The sequence below is a fragment of the Carcharhinus amblyrhynchos genome, chromosome 8, assembly GCF_965287045.1.
Source record: "Carcharhinus amblyrhynchos chromosome 8, sCarAmb.v2.hapA, whole genome shotgun sequence".
In the NCBI taxonomy this organism is placed as follows: Eukaryota; Metazoa; Chordata; class Chondrichthyes; order Carcharhiniformes; family Carcharhinidae; genus Carcharhinus; species Carcharhinus amblyrhynchos.
In genome coordinates this window covers 110,141,693-110,159,894 of record NC_137331.1, presented here as the reverse complement: position 1 = coordinate 110,159,894, position 18,202 = coordinate 110,141,693, and the positions used below count along the sequence as shown (strand labels likewise).

Genomic DNA, 18,202 nt, shown 5'->3' with positions numbered 1-18,202 from the left:
GCGGGTAAGTGGAACTGAGCCACTTCAGATCAGCCATGACCTTATTGAATGGTGGGGCAGTCTCGAAGGGCTAGTTGGCTCCTGCTCCTATTTCTTACGTTCTTATGAACAGTATGCTTTGTCTGTGTAGCGTGCAAGAAACAATACTTTTCGCTGTATACTAATACATGTGACAATAATAAATCAAATCAAATTATGAACTCTGCCCTCGCTGTGTTACTGGGACAGCACTGATGCAAGAGCCTCTTGGAGAACTTCACAGTGATGTTCCCACAGCTGTAGCAGCTGTGTGTATCTGTGCCTCTTCACTGAGCAGATCTGAAGCCGTGTGTCAAGTACCGGTGGTTAAGTGTCCCCGTAATGCTTTGCTTGCAAGGAAATAATATTTCCATTGGAGGATACCAACTGGGACTAATGGAAAGTGGAAATGGGGTGGGGAGGGGTAGAATAGTTGACTGTGAAGTGAAATGATTGCTGTCGAATTTAAAATAAGGATTGGAAAATAAAATATTTTGTCTAAATTACCTTGTATCACATTTTGAAGAGAAACTAATTAGTGCGGAGCTGTCAGCACAAGGGAGTCCAATCAATGTAATCACTAGCATCTGTCTGCACTTCCCTGCCACTCTCCACTTAATGTCTTATTTACTTCTTATGCTGTTTCTATCTGTGACTGATTGCACACTGTGACAGGAACGTCACATTGCCTTCATTGAACTTCCCTTCTGCGTTCTGTTCTCCTTTCCTTTCCCGGAAGGAGCAGCTCCTTGTTGGGAACATGGGAAGGTGAGTTTTCCCATCCCAGCACTAGGTGGGGGTGTAACAGTTGTGACTCATTGTCACGGAACCAGGCGAGCCACACGGGATACTCTCCCATCAGCCTCGTTTCACATCCAGAAAGAGCTCTTCCTGCTGACTCACCCCGACTCAGGGAACTTGGAGGACAATGGTTATGAGCTAAAGGGCCGGCAATCATAGAATCCCCATAGTACAGAAGGAGGCCGTTTGGCCCATCACGTCTACACTGACCATATCCCATCCAGGCCCTATTCCCACAACTCCACACATTTACCCTGCTGATCCCCCGATACTAAGATCAATTTAGCATGTCCAATCAATCTAACCCACACATCTTTGGATTAGTTAGTCTGCAGTTAGTTGTTGAGGTCCCCCCTTGCCCCTCCCCCACCAACCCCATGCCCCTCTTTTCTTTGGTAGCTACTTGTCCCCCGACCCTTGAACTTTGGCCAACATGCTAACAAACAGAACTTGCCTTTCCAAGCCGCCATGTGGCTTCTATCCATTCGGTGGTCTCCCGTCACGTCAGCTTTAGGCTGATTCGGAGCACTCGCGGTGCTGCCTCCAGCAATAGATTGCTGTGACCATCCCTGCAAATTGTTGAATTACATCTCTACCTCACCTTCTTAAAAGCCTGGCCACAACTTAGGATTTTCCAGGCCCGTCTGCAGCACTTTTTCCTACGGTGGAGGCAGTTCGCCTTCGGCTACCGGGGGATCATCCAGACCCGCTGGTGTCTGCAGAATTTTGCGTGGCCTGTTCATCCCATCACCAATCTTCTACAGAGCGGAGGGGAAGTGGGGAGTTGGGGGGTGCGGGTGGCGGGAGGGGAGCTGGCTGTTGGCAGGGAGCGTCATTTTTGGCAGGACCAAGGGCTGGGAAACCCTGCCCATAGCATCACAGAATGATTGTAGCATAGGAGGCCATTTGGCCCATTATTTCCATGTTGACCCTCTACAGGAGAAATTTATCTAATACCATTTGCCAGCCCTTTCCCTGTAGCGCTGTATGTTTATTCCTTTCTACACAATAATCCGATTCCCTTTTCAAATCGGTTATTGAACCTGCTTCCAGCACACTCCCAGGCAGTGCATTCCAGATCCTAACCACTCACGGAATAAAAAGGCTTTTTCCTCACATTTTTATTTTGCCAATTACTTTATATCTGTGCTCTCTGATACTCCAGTCCATCAACCAATGGGAAGAGATTCTCTCCACTCTGTCCAGATTCCTCAGGATTTTGAATACCTCTATCAAATCTTGTCTTATTCTTTAATTGTCTAAGGACAGCTGTCCAAACTTCTCCAATGTATCCACATAACTCAAGGGGCCTACTTCTATATTCATTCATGTGAGGCAGGCATCACTGGCCAGACCATTTATTGCCCATCCCTAATTGCCCTTGAAAAGGTGGAGCCAAACTGCCTTCTTGAGTGGCTGAAGTCCATGTGGTGTAGGGACATCCACTGTGCTGTTAGGGAGGGAGTTCCCCAGCGACATTGAAGGAACGGCAATATATTTCCGAGTCAGTGAATGGTTTGAAGGGGAACTTCCAGCTGCTCCCATGCATCTGCTGCCCTTGTCCTTCCAGATGGTAGTGGTCTTGGGTTTGGAAGGTGCTCTCTAAGAAGTGTTAGTGAGTTCCTGCAGTGCATCTTGTAGATAGTACACACTGCTGCCACTGAGTGGCAGTAGTGAAGGGAGTAAATGCTTGTTGATGGGGTTTCAATAAAGTGGACTGCTCTGTACTGAATGGTGTTGAGTTTCTTGACTTTGTTGGAGCTACACTCATCTAGGCAAGTGAAGAGTATTATAAAGAGTTGTGAACAAAGTCCAGTCCTTCACACAAACAGCCTTCCATCTATCTTTTTATGCGCAAAAGGTTAAGCTACTTCACCCACTCTCTGTAACACCTTTGTTGATAGGACTACAAAGGAATGTGAACATAGACCAGTCCATCACGCAAACCAGCCTCCCATCCATTGACTCCATCTACATTTCTCACTGCCTCAAAAAAGCAGCCAGCATAATCGAGGACCCACGCACCCCGGGCATTCTCTCTTTCACCTTCTCCCTTTAGGAAAAAGATACAAAAGTCTGAGGATATGTACCAACTGAATCAAGAAGAGCTTCTTCCCTGCTGCAATCAAACTTTTGAATGGACCTACCTTACATTAAACTGGTCATTCTCTACACCCTAGCTATGACTGTAGCACTACATTCTGTACCCTCTCCTTTCCTTCTCTACATATGGCATGCTTTGTCTGTATAACATGCAAGAAACAATACCTTTCACTGTGTACTAATACATGTGACAATAATAAATCAAACTAAATCAACTCATTCTTCTGAACTCCAGCAAATACAACCCTAACCAACTCAATCTCTCCTGTCCTGTCTGTCCTGCCATTGCAGGAATCAGTCTGCTAAACCTTCTCCGTGCTCCCTCTAGAGCAACTGCATCCTTCCTCAGGTAAGGGGACTAAAACCGTGCACAATATTCCAGGTGTGGCCTCACCAAGGCCCCTTAATGTTGCAACAACAATTCCTGCTCCTGTACTCGAACCCTCTCACTATGAAGGCCAAGATACCACGCACATGTCCCACGAGTGAATTAAATCAAAATAGCAGATCAGTGGCTGGAAATTATACAGTTAGTAATTCATTCCTAAAGCCCATTCACAAGCCAGGAGTATCACGGAATACTTACTGAGATGGGTGTGTGGAAATTAAGTTATGACAAACAACTCTGTTAAATGATGGAAAATGATTATTAACAAACTAGGCTTTCAGTGAGGCCAGCACTTATGTACTCTGGATAAAAGACTAATCTAACCTTGCATCAGTTCATAAACACTGCATTCCAGGCTAGGACACGGGATGAAAACAAAGACAAGTTACCATAACAATTGCCAAATAGCAAGATATGTTGACATAATTATGCTGATGAAGGAGATGATTTTCTATTGAATAAGAAAGCGCAAAAGGCTATGCTATGATTGGTGGACTACATAAGCAAATGAAGGATTAAAAAAGTTGCTCATTTCTCATTTGTTGTAATTAACTATAACTGCTAACTATCTGTATAAATTGACAGAATACCATCGTGAAATTCACTATTCACTGTGTCTGTTCTTCCTAGCAGATGAATAAAAAAACTTGAAAGATTTGAGTACTCACCTTGAAATATTTAGGTAATCCTCAACAAGTGTAGCTCCAACAACACTCAAGAAGCTCAATACTATCGAGGACAAAGCAGCCCATTTGATTGGCACCCCATCCATCACCTTCAATATTCATTCCCTCTATCTGCACAATGTCAGCAGTGTGTATAATCTACAAGACGCACTGCAGGAACTCACCTAGACTCCTTCGACAACACCTTCCAAACTCATGACCTCTAACACTTAGAAGGACAAGAGCAGTAGATACATGGGAACACCACTACCTGCAAGTTCCCCTTCAAACTCCACATCATCTTAACTTGGAAAAATATCACCATCCCTTCAGTGTTGCTGGATCAAAATCCTGGAATTTCCTCCCTAATCACGCGTGGGTGCACCTACATCCATATGGACTGCAGCAGTTCAAAAAACCACCTTCTCGAGGGCAATTACCAGGGGAGGTAGTGGAAGTGGGTACAATAGTGACTTTTAAGGGGCATCTTGATAAATACATGTTTAGGATAGGAATAGAGGGATATGGTCCCCAGAAGGGTAGGGGGTTTAGTTCAGTCAGGCAGCATGGTCGGTGCAGGCTTGGAGGGCCGAAGGGAATGTTCCTGTGCTGTAACTTTCTTTGTTCTTTGCTCTCTTTGTTCTTTGCACAATTAGGGATAGGCAATAAATCCTGGCCTCACCAACAACACACAAATCTTGTAAGCAAATTTTAAAAAATGATTCTGTCACTGACTCCTTAAAGACACCCTTTATCTCAGGCACCATAATGTTCTGCTATTCAATACTACCACTGTCCCTCTCCCTTGAGGAAGATGCACATGTAAGTAATGTATTGGTCCATCAAAAATGTTGTTGCCCAGTCATAGCTGAGAAGAAGGTGAGTGCAAATATTTTTTCATGCGGAACTCAAAGGTGTTTGGTCATGTTTTATAGGGCTGTACAAGAAATATCAGCGCATCAGGTGGAAAACAGGAATGCTGGAAACCTGAGCTGAAAACACTTTCAAGTATTTACCAAAAATATTTTGCAAAAACAACACAACACCTCAAAATAAACAAGGTACGTTAATTTGAAGAAAAACTGTTCTGAGTTTATTCTGAAAGTATATACAGGGTACGTTTACCTCTCTAGGGCATGATTCATGTTCTTAAGCACTGTTGATGCATACACATGATACACTCATGTTGTAACTCATGATGTGTTATCTAAAATTAACACCAAAAGTTGTTTTGTAAGTTGTTTGTTGACAATAGGGGTGGCACAGTAGCACAGTGGTTAGCACTGCTGCCTCACAGCGCCAGTTACCCGGGTTCAATTCCAGCTTCAGGCTACTGTCTGCATGGGTTTCCTTCAGGTGCTCTTCTCTCCTCCCACACGCCAAAGATGTGCAGGGTAGGTTGATTGGACATGCTAAATTGATCCTAGTGTCAGGGGGACTAACGGGGTAAACGTATGGGGTTACGGAGACGGGGCCCGGATGGGATTATTGTCAGTATAGGCTTGATGGGCCAAATGGCCTCCTTCTCTACTGTAAGGATTCTATAGATTCTATGGATATGTAGGGCAAGTGTATGAGCAAACTAATTTGCGATAGCAAACCGAATTCTGTTCTCAAGGCCTCCAAACCACAAACATTCAGGAGCTCAAAAAGAAATCAGTTCTTATTTGTTGCTCCGTTTGGGTCTCAAATAGTCAAAGAGAGGTTCGAGTCCCTCTTCTATAAGATCCGGCAGTGGCTTGGCGAGGGGGTTACGTTTGACATGGAGGCCTGTATCAAGCGAGTGGCAGGCCAGTCTCTCCAACTCAGTCAGCATGGGGAGGTTTGTGGGGAGATTCTCAATCTCATTGTTGTTTATGTTGAGCAGCTTGAGGGGCCTCAGCAAGCAGATGGATTTGGGCAGGAACCGAAGCTTGTTTCTCTCTGCGATGAATATCCTCATGTTTTCCAGTTGGCCCACGCTCTCGGAAAGACTTTCAATTTTGTTGCAGCCAACGTGTAAGAAGGTTAGCCTCTTCATCCGGTAGACACACGCGGGCAACTGGGCGAAGCGATTGTTGCTTAAGTTGAGCTTCTCCAGCTTCCTGAGCTCCTCCAAGCTCTCGGGGAGAGACGAGATCATATTGTACGAGAGGCTGAGGACCTGGAGTTTTTTGCACTGGCTCAGTTCTTGTGGGACTTCCTTGAGGCAATTCCAGTCAGCAAACAGAACCCTCAGTTCCTTCAACATTCCAATTTCTTTTGGCAAAGTCGCCAACTGATTGCCCAGCAGGTTTAGAATGATCAAATTCTGAAGGCTGGCAATCCCAGGATCAATACTCAGGAGGAAATTATGCGACACATTCAGTTTTTCTACTTCCGTTACCTGCCAAGTGATTTTAGGGATTTCGGTCATTTCCATCATCGCTAGCCCCAGAGAGTTGTGGCCATAAACCATCTTCAAATGACCCCTCATCTCAGCGATCAAGAGTGCATCTTGCTCTTCTGACGGCTCTGCTCCTTGTCTTTTAATCGATTGCCTCAGCTTTTCCTTTGAGACATTCTTTGACACGCAAATTCCCATCCTTAACGACTCGGGTTCCCACACAAGTTCTGCCAATGGCCGCCTGCAAAATTAAAGTTGACAGTGTTTGAGATTTTATACAATGCAGCAAGCAAGATCAGTAAGGCTAATCGAGTAGTCAGCGCGCATACCATTTATATCCCGCAGATGGCATTCCGAGGTGCATACTGCCATTCGTCTACAAGCACTTGTCAGAAGGAACCATAGGAAAGGCGGTGGATAAGGGTGCTGACGTCTGGGGGGGTCAATTTATGATGGCGACTGCAGAGTGATCTGCGGTAGGCAACATTGCAAGATGTACGAGCCATAAGGTTGCATTGCAATGCGTGAGACTCAGCTTTACAATGCCCGGTAATTGCTGCCAGTCTCTATATCTCTCATCAATGCCAAAGTCCATGCATTGGGCTGACAGTGTCACACAACCCCCACGTATGGACTGCCTAATGGAAGCGATCAGAAAAATGGGGATACTCAAGGTCTTGGGCATTAGGGTATTTAACTATTATTTTTTCAGGGGATGTGGACAAAGCCCGTTCCTCATGCCCTGGAGAAGGCAGTGGTGAGCTGCATTCTTGAAATTTTGCAATCTATGTAGTTACGTCCACAGTGCCGTTAGGGTGAGAGTTCCGGGGTTTTGACCCAGCGACAGTGAAGGATGGTGTGTGAGTTGGAAAGGGTTTGTAGGAGATGTTCCTAATTATCTGCTGCCATTGGCCTTCTAGGCAAAGGAGCCTCAGTGAATCATTGTGACGCTGAGTGTGCCTCACTATTCACAATGATCAGCTCAGCTCACACTGAAGGCAAAGACCAGAGCTGCAACAGGAACTTGGAGATACCACCCCACTTCACAACCTGCACCAACAACAACCAGCCCCCCTCAACTGCTGAGTCTGGCACAGTGCTTAGCGTCAACTGCTGTGGGTGGCACAGCTACCTAGGTTTGATTCCCAGCTTGTGTGGAGTTTGCACTTTCTCCCCGTGTCTGCGTGGCTTTCCTCTGGGTGCTCCAGATTGCTCCCACAGTCTAAAAGATGTGCTGGTTAGATGCATTGACCCAAACAGGCGCTGGAGTGGCGACTAGGGGATTTTCACAGTAACTTCATTGTAGCGTTGATGGAAGCCTACCTGTGACTAATAAATAAACTTAACTGAAGAGCCTGAGAGCACATCACAGAGATGTCCACTGACCTCCCACCCTCACCTCCGCCTCTCCCCGCCCCACTGAGGAGGTTGGGGAGTGCCACAGCCTGATCTTCATCACATTAACTAGCATTCGGGACTCAATTTACATAAGAACATAAGAACATAAGAAATAGGAGCAGGAGTAGGCCATCTAGCCCTTCGAGCCTGCCCCGCCATTCAATAAGATCATGGCTGATCTGTTGTGGCTCAGTTCCACTTTCCCGCCCTCTCCCCATAACCCTTAATCCCCTCTCTTATCAAAAACCCATCAACCCGCTTCTTAAAAATATTTAGCGAGGCAGCCTCCACCACTTCAACGGGCAGAGAATTCCAGAGATTCACCACCCTTTGAGTGAAGAAGTTCCTCCTCAACTCCGTTCTAAACCGCCTCCCCTTTATCTTGAGGCTGTGCCCCCTAGTCCTACTGTCTTTTTTGAGCGGGAAGAGTCTCTCCACCTCTATCCTATCCATCCCATTCATCATCTTATACGTCTCAATGAGATCTCCCCTCATTCTTCTAAACTCTAACTTTCACAGGGGGTCACACCAGCTGGAAGCAGAATGGTAGAAAGGGGTAGATATGATGGGAAAAGGATATAGAGGCAGCCAAATAGAAATTTTGCAGACGAATGAAGAATTTTAGAGCTTTGGAAGAGTTGTTATTTGTGTTATTGCTCAGAGTTCTGTTCTATTTAGTTATGACAGCTGGTTGGCTGAGCCTCACTGAGAGCAGCTTCATTGCTTCAAGTAGCGGTTGACTCATCAAATTCCACATTGATCAATGCCACTTAAATACAGTGAAACATTCCAGCCTAAAAGTTGAAACTGGGCAAGACAGACCCTTAAGTGACCATTAAGTGCCCATAACGCACCCAGGGAGTGGAAAATTTTGGTCCCTATCTTAAATTACACACCCCAAAGGTTAATTTCTGAAAAGGACTTTGATTTTTGATTTGGTTTGATTTATTATTGTCACATGTATTAACACACAGTGAAAAGTATTGTTTCTTATGTGCTATACGGACAAAACATACTGTTCATTGAGAAGGAAACAAGAGACTGCAGAATGTCATAGCTAGTGTGCAGAGAAAGATCAACTTAATGCAAGGTAAGTCCATTCAAAAGTCTGATGGCAGCAGGGAAGAAGCCGTTCTTGAGTTGGTTGGTACGTGACCTGAGGCTTTGTATTTTTTCCTGACGGATGAAGGTGGAAGAGAGAATGCCCGGGTGGGGTCCTTAGTTATGCTGGCTGCTTTTCTGAGGCAGCGGGAAATATAGACAGCGTCAATGGATGGGAGGCCGGTTTGCGTGATGGATTGGGCTACATTCATGACCTTTTGTGGCATTGGACAGAACAGGAGCCATCCCAAGCTGTGATACAATCCGAAAGAATGCTTTATGTGATAAATCTGTAGAAGTTGGTGAGAGTCGTAGCTGACATGCCAAATTTCCTTAGTCTTCTGAGAAAGTAGAGGCGTTGGTGGACTTTCTTAACTACAGTGTCAGCATGGGGGGGGACCAGGACAGGTTGTTGGTGATCTGAACACCTAAAAACTTGAAGCTCTCCTAAAGCACCTAAAAACATGAAGGACCTTGAAAGACGTCATTAGGGTAAAGTAGCTTGAACAGTTAATTTCACAACTTTTGGGAAAATTCATCAAAACAGAACTCTTTTTTAATTCTTTCATGCAACATGAACACCACTGGCATGGTCAGCACTTTTGCCCATGTTTTATTACGGAAATCAAATCCAGGCCAGTGCTCATAGGAAAAAAAATTGTCAAATTATTCATAAAACCCTCCTATTAATCATCCTACCACAGTCATTTTCATCTTTGATTTCAGAGCAGGATAACTCATTGTATCTTTAAATGTGTTAATAATGAAAACCATTATTATCTCAATGCATTAATTGCATTAAGGGCCTGAATTTTCTCCCCCCATGATGGGTTTGGAGTTGTGGGGAGTGTGAAAGTGCATGGATGGGATTCTCCCCAGGATCTCACTTGCCCCAAGCTGGATGTAATTTTATAGTGGGGCAGGCAGTGCCTCAGACAGGATGCCCATCCTTGCTCAAATTAAGGGCCTTTACCTGCCAAGCCTCAGTTTTTTAGGTGGTGGGTCTGGATTGCTTAGGGTGGGAAACAGAAAAAAATCTAACATCTGAAACTCAGGCAAGAAAGTGAGGGAGGCAGACACTTCTATCAAAAGCACCACCGCTGATTGGGAGCATCCTCCTCTCAAAGATTGGACACCTCTAGACTTCCTCACTCCCCACTCACCTTGATCCAATCCCCCAATAATCCAGTCGCCTGCCTCACAACCCGTCCCAACCCAGGAGTTCCCTATCCTCCCCTCCAAGACCCCTCCAACTTAGCTGGTCTCCATGCCCCAACACTGAGAGCAGGCACGTGGCAGCAGTACCTCTCCTGGCCACTGTAGTGCTGTGTCTGGTTGGGCTGGAGAGATGTCAACCAATCCCCTTGGCTCATAGCTCTCCAAGGCAGGATCTCCTCCCCTCTCATTAGCTTGTGGAATGGCAGCGGGTCTGTCAGGGTCAGCAGGCATGTGTTGCCCACCGAAGCTCCGGGTGGCAGGGTTCAACATTCAGGCCAATGCATAGCAACTGGCGAAGGCTCTTTTTTTGACAGCATTTTCCAAACCTCTGCCACCAAGAAGGAGAATCGCAGCAAACACATGGGATCACCACCACCTGCACATTCCTCTTTTGCAGAAATGTTTCATAAAACACCTGGAAGGACATTACAAACATTTCAAAATGGCCACCACACAAAGTGCAATAATACTCAGGCCCTCTACGAACATTATGTTACACTCTGAGGTGCTTCAATACAATTGTGATGCAGGTATTATTCACTGTGTACATTCAATTTGAGTCATTCAGCATGAGGGGAGCCTGGACAATTCCATTTCCCTCAGTTCACTATGGTTGAAAGGTCTTAAACAGCCCCCATTGCACCTCTATAGCAGTTGCCCCAAGTGTTAGTGTGCCCCTCGGCTCATAGCCCTGGGCTTTGGAATGTGCCAGTCTGCAACAAGGACAACTCCTTGCACTGGGAGACCAACAAGTTTCAGGCAACCGCACTTCATCTTTCACTGAGTTGATGATCTTCCAGTAACAGTTGATGTTTGTCCTGGAGTGTATGTTTGGGAACAGCTCACAGAGCACAGAGTCCAGTGTCCCCTGCAAGTTCCTCTCACCATCCTGACTGGGACTATATTACTGTTCCTTCACTGTCACTGGGTCAAAATCCTGGGGATCTCCCTCCCTAACAGCACATCAGGGGCTGCAGCGGTCCAAGAAGGAAGCTCATCACCACCTCCTCAAGGGCAATAAGGGATGGGCAGTAAATACTGGTCAGGCAGCGTTGCCCATGTACCATGGATGAATAAAAAACGAATCAGTTGATGGTAGATTTCAGTGGATCAATATTGTGCAATTTGGCATTGTGCAATTGTGGCTAATGTCCAGTGGATTGGAGGGGTCAGAAGATGGAGGGAACCCAAGTCCACCTTCCTCTTGTTTAATTCCAGAAGAAGTCCCAAAACAATTGAGAGTGGATGGTTTTCTGACCTGCTCTCAGGATTGAAGAAGTCTTGTGTTGTAGTGTCCCTACATCTGACCCAGAAGATGCCAGTCCAAGTTCCACTTCAGCACTTGATGGCCTCTGAAGCTGCATACAGAACAGTCCCACACAGGTTAAAATCATCCTATAAACCCTTCCAACATGCCGAGAGCAGGCACTAAGAATGGGAGAGGCTCCTGCTCAGCTATGTTTGGTGCAGAGTGTCACCCCTCCAGCTACAACTTCTGGAGACAGGCCAGTGACCTGTTCCAGGGAAAAATCAGCTTTGGAAACAGACTTAAGCACATGTTTTGCCTGCTTCATGTGACACTGGATGTGGGTAAGAAATGAAGAGGTTGGAGAGTAATTATCTGGGTGCAGTATCTCACATGCTGCATTTATACAGGCACCAGATTCTGAATCACAAGAGTCTCTTGTCAATAATTTCTTCAGAAATGTCCTGTTTACAGTCTTCACCCAAAGCACAGTGGAAATCCCATTTCCCCCAATAAACAGCGTTGCAGAAATCCAGTTGTTGGAGTGGGGGCGGTTTGTGCCCAGCTGCCCAACCTCACTTTGCCATAATAAAACCATATGGCAATGGAGGAGAAGTAGGCCATTCGGCCCGTCTGCTCCTCATTCAATGAGATCATGACCAATCTGACATCACAATTCTCACTCCGCTTTCTCACCTTATTCCCATACCCATTGATTCCCTTACTGATTAAACACCTGCCTTTCTCAGCCTTGGGTATACTTAATGATCCAACCTTCGACATATTAACTATTCTCTGAGAGAAGAAATTCCCCCTCATCCTTGTCTTAGGATAGAGGTGGAGAGACTCTTCCCGCTCAAAAAAGACAGTAGGACTAGGGGGCACAGCCTCAAGATAAAAGGGGGGCGGTTTAGAACGGAGTTGAGGAGGAACTTCTTCACTCAAAGGGTGGTGAATCTCTGGAATTCTCTGCCCGTTGAAGTGGTGGAGGCTGCCTCGCTAAATATTTTTAAGACGCGGGTTGATGGGTTTTTGATAAGAGAGGGGATTAAGGGTTATGGGGAGAAAGCGGGAAAGTGGAACTGAGCAGCGTCAGATCAGCCATGATCTTATTGAATGGCGGGGCAGGCTCGAGGGGCTGGATGGCCTACTCCTGCTCCTATTTCTTATGTTCTTATGATTGTGCCTTCTGATCCTAGACTCTCCTACTAGGGGAAACAATCAATCAGTATCTAATTAATCAAGCCCCTCACATTGTTGCATGTCTCAATAAGGTTGCTTCTCATCCTTCTAAATGCCAATAAATACAGGCCCAACCTAGCCAACCTCCCAAAACAAAATCCATTGTGTGTGTGTGTGTGTGTGTGTGGTGGTGGGAGAAGTCTAAGGTCTGTTCACTGTCAGTGATTTTGATTTGATTTGATTTATTATTGTCACATGTATTGTTTGTTGCGTGCTATACAGACAAAGCATACCATATATTGAGAAGGAAAGGAGCAAGTTCAGAATGTAGTGTTACAGTAATAGCTAGGGTGCAGAGAAAGATCAACTTAGTGCAAGATAGATCCTTTCAAAAGTCTGACAACAGCAGGGTAAAAGCTGTTCTTGAATCAGTTGCTATGTGACCTCAGACTTTTATATCTCTCCCAATTGAAGAAGGTGGAAGAGAGAATGTCCGGGGTGTGTGGGGTTCTTAATTATGCTGACTGCTTTGCCGAGGCAGCGGGAAGTGTAGACAGAGTCAATGGATGGGAGACTGGTTTGTGTGATGGACTGGGCTACATTCATGATCTTTTGTAGTTTCTTGCGGTCTTGGGCAGAGCAGAAGCCATACCAAACTGCGATACAGCCAGAAAGAATGCTTTCGATGGTGCATCAGTACAAGTTGATGAGAGTCGTAGCTGACATGCCAAATTTCCTTAGTCTTCTCACAAAGCAGAGGGATTGGTGGGCTTTCTTAACTATAGTGCCGCTGTGGGGGGACCAGGACAGGTTGTTGGTGATCTGGACTCCTAAAAACTTGAAGCACTCAACCATTTTGACTTCAAGCCCATTAACGTAGACGGGGACAACAATCCTTCCTGAAGTTGATGACAATCTCCTTTGATTTGTTGACATTAAGGGAGAGAATATTGTCATCGCACCAGTTCACCAAATTCCCTATCTCATTCCTGTATTCTGTTTCGTCATTGTTTAACTGATGGGGGAGGCGCAATTTAAAAATGGTGCCACAATCTCTGAGGTGCTGACCTGGCCAACACTATCAGGCCCCACCCTGCCAGAGTATGCCCCACCCACTGATATTTTATTCGCAGAGAGGCTCAAGAGTTGGAATGAAAACTGGACACGCGCCTGGAGAGTTCCATGCCGTTCCAATCAGAGCCTGACACTCATGGGAAAATTACCACTGGTGTGTCAACCTTCATCACATATCAGGCTACACAGTATTAAAAAGCAGAATACTATAAAATAATATAGCATCTTAACTGTTCACCCCAACACACAGAAGGCAGTTGTGATCCTATTTATTGTTTCATTTATTGATGCCAGTTTCTTCCCAGAAGATTTCGACCGCCCTGCTCCACTCTCGTCTGTCTTGCGTTACCCTGACATATTCTGCTTCCGTCAACCACATTGTTTCATTGCTTAGTTCATTTATTCGGTCTCGAGGGCCACACAGTGGCACAGTGGTTAGCCCTGCTGCCTCAGAGCACCAGGCCATGCTAAACTCTCCCTCAGTGCACCTGAACAGGCACCGGAGTGAGGCGACAAAGGGATTTTTACAGTAACTTCATTGCAGTGTTAATGTAAGCCTACTTGAAACTAATAAATAAACAAAATAAACGAATAGGCTTACATTAACATGCAATGAAGTTACTGTGAAAATCCCCTAGTTGCCACACTCCAGCTCCTGTTTGGGTACACTGAGGGAGAATTTAGCATGGCCAATGCACTTAACCAGCACATCTTTCGAACTGTGGAAGGAAGCCAGAGAAAACCCACGCAGACATGGGGAGATCGTTTAGACTCTATACAGACAGAAATCTGAGGCCGGAATCGAATCCAGGTCCCTGGGGCTGTGAGGCTGCAGTGTTAACCACTGTGCCACCATGCCACGCCCAGAGCCAGTGTATTCATTTCCAGAGTTTAAGTGAAACTTTCACATACGTACCATGATTCTATTATGCAGAGATCATTGAATAAGATTGGACACTTTAAGGCTGTGACTGGCCGCTCACAATTGGGTCTGATTTCACCGTAATGTTGAGATATTTAATGATTATCGAATCGAAGCTTGTCTTGCTCCAAGTTGAGTTTGAACCCTGATAAAACTATCTGCTGCAGTGTCAAATTTCGAAACACAATGTATGTACTTACAACTAATAAATCCAGGTCCTGGTGTAGAACTCCGTACAACACACTGAAAGCACTTTGTAACTGCTGATGAGGTCAGTTTTAGTAAGACCAAGTTTCGGAAGCAGCTGCCTCTGTCACTTGGTTTGATGTGAGAGTGGTGGAACTTCTGGTATACAAATAGATCACTCACATTACTCGTTTTATTTTTGTTGTCATCGTCTTAAGATAGTCTTTCCATTTCAAATGATTAAATAACTCTTGCAGGGATCAACTATAAATAAGCTGCTGAATCATAGAATCCCTACAATACAGAAGGAGGCCATTTGGCCCATCGAGCCTGCACTGACAACAATCCCACCCTATTCCCCAACCTCACATATTTACCCTGCTAATCCCTCCGAAACCAGGGATTAGCATGGCCAATCAGCCTAACTCACACACCTTTGGGCTGTGGGAGGAAAGTGGAGCACCCAGAGGAAACCCATGTAGACATGAGGAGAATGTACAAATTGCACACAGACAGTGACCCAAGGCTGGAATTGAACCCACCTCCCTGGTGCTGTGATGCAGCAGTGCTAACCACTGTGCCACTGTGTCACCCTCGTTCTATCATAATTTTAAAGCCTGCTTATTTTCTCAGTTTTGTTTTAGGTCAACTTCCCAAAACTCCATTTTTGTCGCAATGGACAAAGCAAGAGTCTAGAATAAAGAAGTGATAGCTTTTGACTTGAGCTGCTCCAGCCCTCAATTCCTGACATCAATGTAACAGAAGGACAGGGGCAAGATCGAGCAGTAGCTGTACGCCATTATTTGAACAGTGACATATCGTTCTTCACACTTTGCCTTCGCCCTCTCTAGATTAACTTGCCAACATTTTCAGATATGCCATACTGCAACACTCTGTAACGTTACATGATGTGGGCCAGGTCATGCATACACTTTCCTCTGATTAGTTTGATATTGCAATTCACCGTTGCAGGATTTCAGATCATTTCTTGTTTCTCAGTCGGTCTGACTGCGTAAGAAAAGTGGAAAGATTTGGGTTAATAATGCTGGCACCCTTCTTAGAGTGACCAACTTATCAGAATGAAGGTCTTGGAGTGTATTTGGCGCATTCGCGTTTTGTCATGTTTTTCAGATTTTTTTCAGAGAATCACGATGCCCTTAATGGCTAGGAGCTAACTGCAGCCATGAGATGGGGTGGCGATGGCTTGCAAATTCCTATTTTCATCTCCAACCTCCTTTTCCTCTCCAAAGTCCTTGAATGTGTTGGCACCTCCCAAATACATTCCCATTGTCCCTGGGGTTCCATGCCTGGGTCCCTTCCATCGGGTTTCCTATAATATCAAAGTGGCCCTTACCAAGATCATCCTGAAGCAAAGGTAAACTATCCCTCTCATTCTTTCAAATCTGCCTTCTAGTCTTTGGAACCGTTGACCATACCATCCTCCTTCAAGCTTCTCCACACTTGGCTATTTCCATTTATCTATAGGCAGATATACCTTCTCTTCCCATTCCCCTACCACTACTTCTGATGTCTCCCAAAGATCTATCCATGTCCTCACTAATTTCTCTTCTATATGAACGTAGAGATGTATGAAATAGGAGCAGAAGTAAGCTATTCATCTCCTCAAGTCTTTCATTGAGATCCTAGCTGATCTCTTTATGTTTCTAATTCCACATTCCCATCTACCCCTTTCAGTCCCTTGACTAAAAAGATTCTATCTACCTCTGCCGTGGGGCAGCACAGTGCCACAGTGGTTGGCACTGCTGCTTCACAGCACCAGGGACCAGGGTTCAATCCCAGCCTCGGGTCACTGTCTGTGTGGAGTTGCCGCATTCTCCCTGTGTCTGTGTGGGTTTCCTCCGGATGCTCTGGTTCACTCCCACAGTGCAAAGATTTGTGGGCTAGGTTGAGTGGCCATTCTAAATTGCCCAATAATGCCGGGGGCTAGCAGGGTATATGTGTGGTGTTATGGGGGTAGGTTCTGGGTGGGATTGTTGTCGGTGCAGATTCAATGGGCCAATCATCTCCTTCTGCACTGTAAGGGATCGATGATTCTATGTCCTTAAAAATATTCCGAGATCTCACCTCCACCGCCTTCTGAATCAAAGCTCCAAAGTCGTGCAATCTTCTGAGAAAAAAATTCTCCTCGTCTCTGCCCCAAAAAAGGCAACCCCTTATTTTAAAACAGTGCCCTCTCATTCTGGACTCACCCACAAGAGGAAATATCCTTTCCACTTCTCAAGATCATTCCGGATTCCATATCCTTCAATCAAGTCACCCCTCACTCTTCCAAACTCCAGTGGAAACAAGCCCAGTCTGTCCACCCCATTCTCATAAGACCACCAGCTCATTCCTGATAACAATCGAGTAAACTTCCTCTGAAACACATTTACATCCTTCCTTAAATTAGGAGACCAAAACAGCACGGATATTATTGTGGGCCGGGATTCTCCCAAAACAAAACAAAGCACTAATGGATGGTAAAACGGGAGAATTTCCCGCCTGTTTTTTTGGGCGCACTTACCTGAATGATTCTCCGACATTCTGAGCGTCACAATGTGCCTCAGAGAGATTCCCGCTGCAAAGTCGCAGACTGGGCCTCATCCCACCCGACAGACCAGCAGCATCACGCTGAGTGGCCCACTGTGTTTGCGCTGAGGTGTCAGTGCAGAGATTGCCACAGATACACTGTCCCTCCCTCCCCCCCATCACCAGTCTACTGATCGCGCTAGCCTCCCAATTGCTGGTTTTCCCCAGAACCCCCTGACAGCTGGCCCTCCCGACCACCACCCACCCCTCACCCCAGTTGCTAGGCTACCAGACCGCCCCCCCCAGACCAGCCCCGATCTACCTCCCACTGGGCCAGCCCCAACACCTCCTCCCTGATGATCAGCCCTGACCCCCCCCAACAATGGTCAGCCAACCTCAAACCACCCCCCCCATGGCTAATCCAGAACCTCCCTCCCTGATGACCAGGCCTGAACTGCTCCAATGATCAGCCCTGACCCCCACCCCCCCCACCACTGATGGACAGCTCTAACCCCTCGCTTCCCAATGACCAGGACCAAACCACCCCCCACTCCAAGGTGAGCTCCAAACCGCCCCTCCCGATGGCCATCACTGACCCCCCCTTCCCTTGTTGGCTAGCCACGACCCTCCCTCCCCAGTGACCAGGCCCGAACTGCCCCCAGTTACCAGGCCCAAACCACTGCCCATTACCCCATTGGCCTTATCCTGCCCTTCCCCATCAATATCACTTGGAGAGGAGCAGCAAGACACTCCTTCCCACCCCCACCAAAGATCGTCTCCCAACAGGCCCTGCCTTCAGTATGCCCTGACCCCTCTGGTCCACTCTCTTGACATTGCCCTGTGCTCAGTGGGCAGTGCCAAGGTCCCGGTGGGCACTGCCAGCTTGACTTTGGGTGGTGCCAGGGTGACAGGCTGGCATCGCCCAAGGTCAGCTCCCCCCCCTCCCCGCCTCTGACCTCCTGGGGGGGGCTTCAATGGCCTGTGTCCCACCAGTGGGATTATTCTG

General features: G+C 46.4%; 1 protein-coding gene across 2 annotated transcripts; it reads right to left on the bottom strand.

Moving 5' to 3' along the window:
- Positions 1-5,068: 5,068 nt before the first annotated feature.
- LOC145347084 (uncharacterized) lies at positions 5,069-14,782 on the bottom strand. Of its 2 annotated transcripts, XM_080194994.1 has the most exons (3): positions 14,682-14,782; positions 11,316-11,415; positions 5,069-6,581 (listed from the first exon to the last, which is right to left on the bottom strand). In XM_080194994.1, the coding sequence occupies exon 3, from the start codon at positions 6,536-6,538 to the stop codon at positions 5,639-5,641; it is 900 nt and encodes a 299-aa protein (XP_080051120.1). In that variant the 5' UTR covers positions 6,539-6,581; positions 11,316-11,415; positions 14,682-14,782; the 3' UTR covers positions 5,069-5,638. The 2 variants fall into 2 exon arrangements, with proteins under 2 accessions (XP_080051120.1, XP_080051121.1); XM_080194995.1 differs by lacking the exon at positions 11,316-11,415 and having other exon boundaries at positions 14,682-14,781.
- Between the last annotated feature and the right edge of the window lie 3,420 nt (positions 14,783-18,202).